Raw genomic sequence first — 6,450 nt, 5'->3', positions numbered from 1 at the left:
TCTTTCGAGACCAGGACTTCATACCATCAGCTGGAGATATAATGGGAAATTATTGTGCCCCCTATTAGCCGACAACTTTTTATTTTCTTTTGAAACAGAAATTATTCTAAAAACTTCTACATGAAAAGAAGAAAGGCTTGTTGAGGCCTTCATCTCAACATAAATCATCGATGTTTTATCAATCAACATCTACTTCCATTTATATGTCGACTCGATATATCGCACATGGTTTGAATAAGATGAAGTTTTAAACCAAACAAGCCACTGATATATAAGATTATTTTCTACAGACCCGATTTAAGTCTATTTTTAGCCACTTCTACAGTCGTTTTTGGAGTATTTTTATGGCTTGGTGTTTGGACATTTTGTTTTACATGTTAAATAGCATTTGATATATCATTTCTTTCAAACTTAATCTAACTACAGAGAAAATGTGCATTGATATTACCGCGGATAAGACCAGTACCTGAGATCCTCTTTGGAATCTGATCAAATTACACCTATTGTGTTTCCAGGGGGTTTATGTTCTGTTTTTGAATAGTTTTAATACTGAATTTATCAGATAAAGAGGCCTAGACGGTGGTGGTCTTTCTACTAATTTGATCTCCTTTTGAAGAAGAGCTCTATATAAAGATATACAAAAATGATCAAACTTTAAAACTAAAATGTATGAATTTGTTTTTGCCAAATGATAGTAGACAGCTAAAGATATATCTAAAAAAAGATATGTTATGGTTAATTTTAACCCCCCCCCCCTTTCACCCCGCTTCCTTAATTACTGAATTATCAGATTACTAAACTAATCGCTTCCTTAATTACTGAATTTACGAGATTAATAACTAACCGTTTTATCTTTAAATTTTGCATTCAGAATGACAAAAAATATTGCATGTTTCGGGGAGTATTTTATGAGATCAGCTTTGTTTTCCTCAATAGTGATATTTACAAAGTAGAGTAACAGTTTCTCGTGTTACCAGTGAAAACATGTAAAACTTTAACATTAAAACACTGAAAAGATATCATGGCAAATATCAGAACAGGATAGAATATATAATTAAATTACTTTGATAAAATTCACAATTTATATTTTTAGCAGATCAGGGGACGTAATTTTGTGTGTGTCATTTGTACGGATAACATTTTAAAAAGCTACAAGAAATATATCCTTGCAAATAAAAAGTAAGATTAATTAGGGGTTGGTTAACTCTGTGAAAAAATTCTTTAAAAAAATGTAACTTTAATTTAATTGAAGTTTGTCTGAGTTTATTTGTTTCTAAGCAATGTGCTTCTTTGACTGAATATATATCCCTAAACAAGCAAATTAATGGGGGGTTAATTTATTTTAAAGGTTATGTTTTCAAAAATTTAAGACGAGGCTGTTGAAGAAGATTTCATCTACGCAAAATCATTGGAAAGAACCCTTTAGAGTACTCCAAAATACATCATCACTAAACTCCTGATCATGATCACCATTTGGAAACTCTATATATGTCTTCTGGTTAATCAGATCCATTAAAGTTAGAGGAATATCCTTCAAAGGCAAAGTTTCATAAAGGATGAGGAAAATCACATTTTCATCTTTCCTGCTGTAAATTTCTTCCATTTTGGCGATATGTAACTCGTACATACACCAGCTGGACTTGATGAAATTAGGGGAAAGGAGAATAATCGTTTTTCTACTTTTATTAACGGCGGTTATAATGTTCTCAGCGATGTCGAATCCTGGTACAAAATCGCGCTGATGAATACATAATTTTATGCCTTCCTCCTCTTCCAATTCTTTTATCATTCTCAGGACAAAAGATCTGTCCTCATCAGCATAGGAAACAAATGCATCATACTGGTTAAGGGGAAGATTTTCACTTCGCAAAGATTTATACTGATGGTAGCGGCTTTTTGTCATATAATAAAAATAGCGAAGTTTCCATCTATATCTGTAGGCCAGTCCCGTACAAAGTATGAATAGGAAGCAAACCAGTGTCCCCGTAATTACAAAAATAATTGCGGTATACGAACGGCATTCCCTTTGTAAATTTAAAATATATGATTTAATTTTATCAAATTTTAAGACTTTTCTCTCGTGTTCTGTATCTTCAGTGCAATTGTAATTGTCAAAATGCAAGAAATTTATTTTCTTGGTTTTATTTTTTTCTTCCATCCATTTCATGAAGTCGATTGTTCTACATGTACATATGAAAGAATTTTTCAGAAAGTTCATATTTAAAGTTTTTGTCGATCCTAGGCTGTCAAAGGCTTTCATATCTCCATCAGAAAGCGATGTTATTTCATTGTTTGACAGATCTATGGAATAAACAATTTTTATGTGACTGGTGTTAATCTCCCATGCTTTAAGAAAATTTTTGCTTAGATCTAAGTACTTCAAATTCAATAAATTTTGAAACACAGTCTTTGGTAGTGTCGAAATTCGGTTTTCTTTCAAATCTAATATTTCCAGTTTCCTCAGATTTCTAAATATTAAACCTTTCATGTCTGATGCTAAGCTAAATCCAAGGATATTATTTCCAAGATATAATTCTGTCAAACTCCCTGCATATTGGAAAAAAAAATTTCTGAGACATAAGAACAGAAATTATTTGAAAGATTGAGAACTTTTATAGAATTTAATTCATGAACTGGACCATCCCATGAATAAAAAGCATTGTCTTGGAGATAAAAATGGGTTATATTGTTCTTCGAGAAATGTAATTCAGATATTGGGAATCGTAAATTACTACTATTGCCGTAAATCACTTGTATTGCTTTTGGTACAGGAAAAAAGAAGCCTTTATTTCAATCCACGATATGTAAAATAAAAGGGTCCTCGTAATATTTACTTTGGTCTTCAATTTTACGTGACATGACATGACTTGATGATGAATTTAAAATTTGGCTACTTCTTCTACCTTTGAATTTGGTAATCATGCTATGATCTTTTGAATTTACATAAAGACTACCTAGGGTTATTTCCAAATTTGGGTTGTTTGTGGAGGCACAATATGGCACTGGGTCATTCGAACTCTCGTTACAGGTATCCATTTCATGAACAGGATGACTTGAATGCTCAGCACTAATGTTGATTCTCTGCATATTTTCCAAATAGAAAACATCCTTAACGTATTTTCCAAAGGTAAATTTGTTGTCGGATACAGAAACAAACTTGATGGTCTTTGGTAAATAGCGGATTGCGGTGTGCTCAATCATTTCTATCCTGTTACTGTCTAAATGCAATTCCTTCAATTCTGTGTATTGAAGAAACTTAAAGTCTTCTACAAGAATTTTGGTCCCCATTCCGAATGCACAGTGAATTTTGTTAAGACGAAGTGTTCTAATTGACGTATTTTGCAGATCAAAAGAAAGACTTCTAAGAACTTTAAATGTCAAATTTGAGTTGTATGATAAATCGATGATTTGAATGTTCATTAAATCTTTGAATATTCCTTCAGTATGACTTTGGTTCTGTATTCGTAATTTATTATATTGTAATAAAAGTGTAGTTAGGTTTCTCAGTCCCTGAAAACATTTCCCTGAAAGAGTATGTATACTATTATATGAAAGATCTAAATGGACCAGTCCATTTGGAATGCGTTCTCTTAACGGCAAACACATTAGATTATTGTGACTGAGGTTGATGATTTTGACGTCTCGTGAAAACACTGGTGATTTGGTTAGATTTAGGCGAGAGCAGTCTGCGTACAGTCGATAGTTGTCCATTAAACACTTGCAAGAAGGTTCTGAGGAACACTGCAATTCATGATCAGTCATTCCCGTGGCCAGAAAGAATGTCACCACTAGTGTTCGGAGGTAGAGCCTCGTCATCATAGTAACCTTTGATGGAAATAAAAGGCATTAAGACCATTGTCATAATTTTGTATATATTATTTAGTGAAAATGTATAACACTGTAAAATAAATGACGTATGTGTGCATGAGAGCAATTTCTTTCATCATACATATAGGATGATAAGTTTAAAGAGCAACTAGACAGGTCTTAAAGGTACTTGGACACAGATTTGAAGTTAATATTTTCTCTATAATATTACAACTTATATATTTTAATAGCATTTCACACAAAAATTAATTAAAAATCTTATTTCATTTAAAAGTTATTAAAACTTTAAATTTTTTGGCGGGTTTGATTGACACATCCTTGCACTTTCACAAATTTTGAATTTATTCTTAATCCTTAGGAAAAGTGGCAATCCTGATGTGTATTAATGAAAAATATTGATACTATAATCCAGAAAATTCAGAATAGACAAGAACTAAAGCAAAACAAACACACGATATTGTAACGGGGGGGAGGGCAGCAATCCTCTACTACTCTATTGGACCGCACTCCCTCACTCTATCTATAGGGGCTGTCTTATCTTTCGTGGCAAGGCTTGCGTTACACAGCTCAACCCGAGCTCAGGAGGGCTAGTATGGAACAGTGGTTAAAAACTCAATACTCTTTAATCTTATATCACCACACACTAAATTATCTCCCTTTAATCAATGAACTCAGATAATACACCACTGTCCAAAACCTATAAACCTCCTTTTATTAACCCGCGCTCTCTAAGTTACACTAAATTTATTAATACACGAAATCTCTCAGCTTTTCTTCTCTATGTGTCAAGCTCGTTACAACCTAGACCCAAGGAAGTCACTAAAATTCTTGAATACTCATTATCTCATTACTCAGTTCTCACTCTTTTAAATCCCACAATTTCCATCTTGTTGGAAAATCACACTTTGATAAAACCTTGTAAATCTTTGTACTTGAAATGAGACAAAATACAGTTTTACAATTTATTAAAATAATTATCTCTCAATTAAACAATCAACAAATTCTAAACTCTGTCTCAGTCTGTCTATGTCACCTATTTGTCCTAACCTATCTGTCTAAAACTAACTTCAATGCAACTCACAAAACTCCTAACTCTCAAAACTTCCTCCCAGACCTCCTGGATGAAAGTAAAAACCAATAACTAAAACTTAATCCCTTAAACCTAATCAATTCCTAACAAATTTCAAACACCAGTAATTCCTGCAAATTTCCTAAGTCTGAATTCCAGTTAAAACAGTAGCAAAATTTAGAAATACACTAGCTTCCTTAGCTAAATGTATAAATTACCTAAACAATTTCAAGTAATTCTAAAATTTAACAATAATTTACCAAAAATTCAAACAACCAGCAAAATTTAACCAAGTCCAATTCTCAGTTAAAATTCACTAAATCCTCACCAAAACTTCCTATAAAATTCCACAAATATTCTAAAAGTTCCTAAAAATCCTTAAACTAACCCTGGCTCTTCTTAAAATAAAACTAAAAAGTCATTATTAAATCTAAATTCAAAACGCCCAACCCATACTAACTCCTTACCCCTAAAACACTTCTTCTCTAAATGAATCAACCTAGCAGAAGAGCAAAAATTCCTTGAATCTCTCTCTTTTATACAACAACATGACGTAATTGTTGGAAACTGTTGGACTTGTTGGAAAACGTTGGAGAAACTCTCGTGACATTTCCCGTAAGCAGCAAAGTCTGTAGAAAATTCTAATAACTACGTACAAGACAACTTTTCTGAATGAAAGTAATCTCTAAATACATTCTTCAATTAGAATAAGTAAATTAATCTCCATTTAAATCAACAAATAACACAATTAACTCCAAAAATCCGAAAACTATCGTAACTTTTACGATCGGGCTCGACCTACACAATTAACGACCGCCAAGTTCGTAAACAAATCTGCCAGTCAATAAACTGCCGATAATTAACTGAAAACAAGTTAAACTTCAAGAAAACATGATTCCATCCATAAATCTATGGTTCATCTACTACAGAAGACCAATTTAAGTCCCTGAAACATGAAGTAAGCTAAAATAATACCACAACTTTCTACTGCTATGATCAGCTGATTTCTACGTAACTCAAAACATGTGCACAAACTATTTCAACTAATGTAAATCACTTAAACTTGTCAATAATCACCTATCAGCTACATGCAAAGCATAAATCAGGACATATTTCTGCAATGTAATTATAACAAATATACAAATTCATCTTAACTCTCCTACAATGTCAACAATAATCAGGTTCAATAACTCTGTATAAAACTGATCTGTCAAATCAATGGACCGTTACAATATATTGTCAGTCCATGCAGATGTGGTGAACAGACTTTGGCGATTTAACGCACCCGATGAATCGTAAACACCAAACAATAACATGTTTACAAAAACCTGTGTACATAACACGAGTGTGATCGATTCGCAAAACTCTGTACACAACGGAATGACGATACTTGTGAAGTAGTTCTGCTTTCTAACATTTCTACTCTGAATAAAATCATTCTTCTTGATTTAAGTTTATTCTCTATATATAAATTAGTAAGCACCAAAAAATCTTGGAAACGACATGTCTCGGATTTTGATGAAATTTTCACCATAGGTGTGTCTTGGTACAAA

General features: G+C 32.6%; 2 protein-coding genes across 2 annotated transcripts; both read right to left on the bottom strand.

Annotated features, from left to right (window-relative positions):
- Positions 1-1,334: 1,334 nt before the first annotated feature.
- Positions 1,335-2,227, bottom strand: LOC134280248 (toll-like receptor 4). Its single transcript, XM_062762657.1, has one exon. It carries the CDS (start codon positions 2,216-2,218, stop codon positions 1,406-1,408), a length of 813 nt encoding a protein of 270 aa, XP_062618641.1. The 5' UTR covers positions 2,219-2,227; the 3' UTR covers positions 1,335-1,405.
- Positions 2,228-2,790: 563 nt separating this feature from the next.
- Positions 2,791-3,816, bottom strand: LOC134280249 (toll-like receptor 4). The gene has a single exon (XM_062762658.1). The coding sequence runs from the start codon at positions 3,814-3,816 to the stop codon at positions 2,791-2,793; it is 1,026 nt and encodes a 341-aa protein (XP_062618642.1).
- Positions 3,817-6,450: the final 2,634 nt, after the last annotated feature.

Source organism: Saccostrea cucullata, unplaced genomic scaffold (assembly GCF_032062105.1).
Source record: "Saccostrea cucullata isolate Sc308-1 unplaced genomic scaffold, CSIRO_AGI_Scuc_v1 ctg17903, whole genome shotgun sequence".
NCBI classification, from domain to species: domain Eukaryota; kingdom Metazoa; phylum Mollusca; class Bivalvia; order Ostreida; family Ostreidae; genus Saccostrea; species Saccostrea cuccullata.
Note: the sequence above shows the minus strand (reverse complement) of the source record. Positions and strands in the feature narration are given on the sequence as shown.

Bases quoted from the DNA above. Each gene is read 5' to 3' on its own strand.
- LOC134280249 (XM_062762658.1), bottom strand. From the start codon at position 3,816: ATGACGAGGCTCTACCTCCGAACACTAGTGGTGACATTCTTTCTGGCC.
- LOC134280248 (XM_062762657.1), bottom strand. From the start codon at position 2,218: ATGAACTTTCTGAAAAATTCTTTCATATGTACATGTAGAACAATCGAC.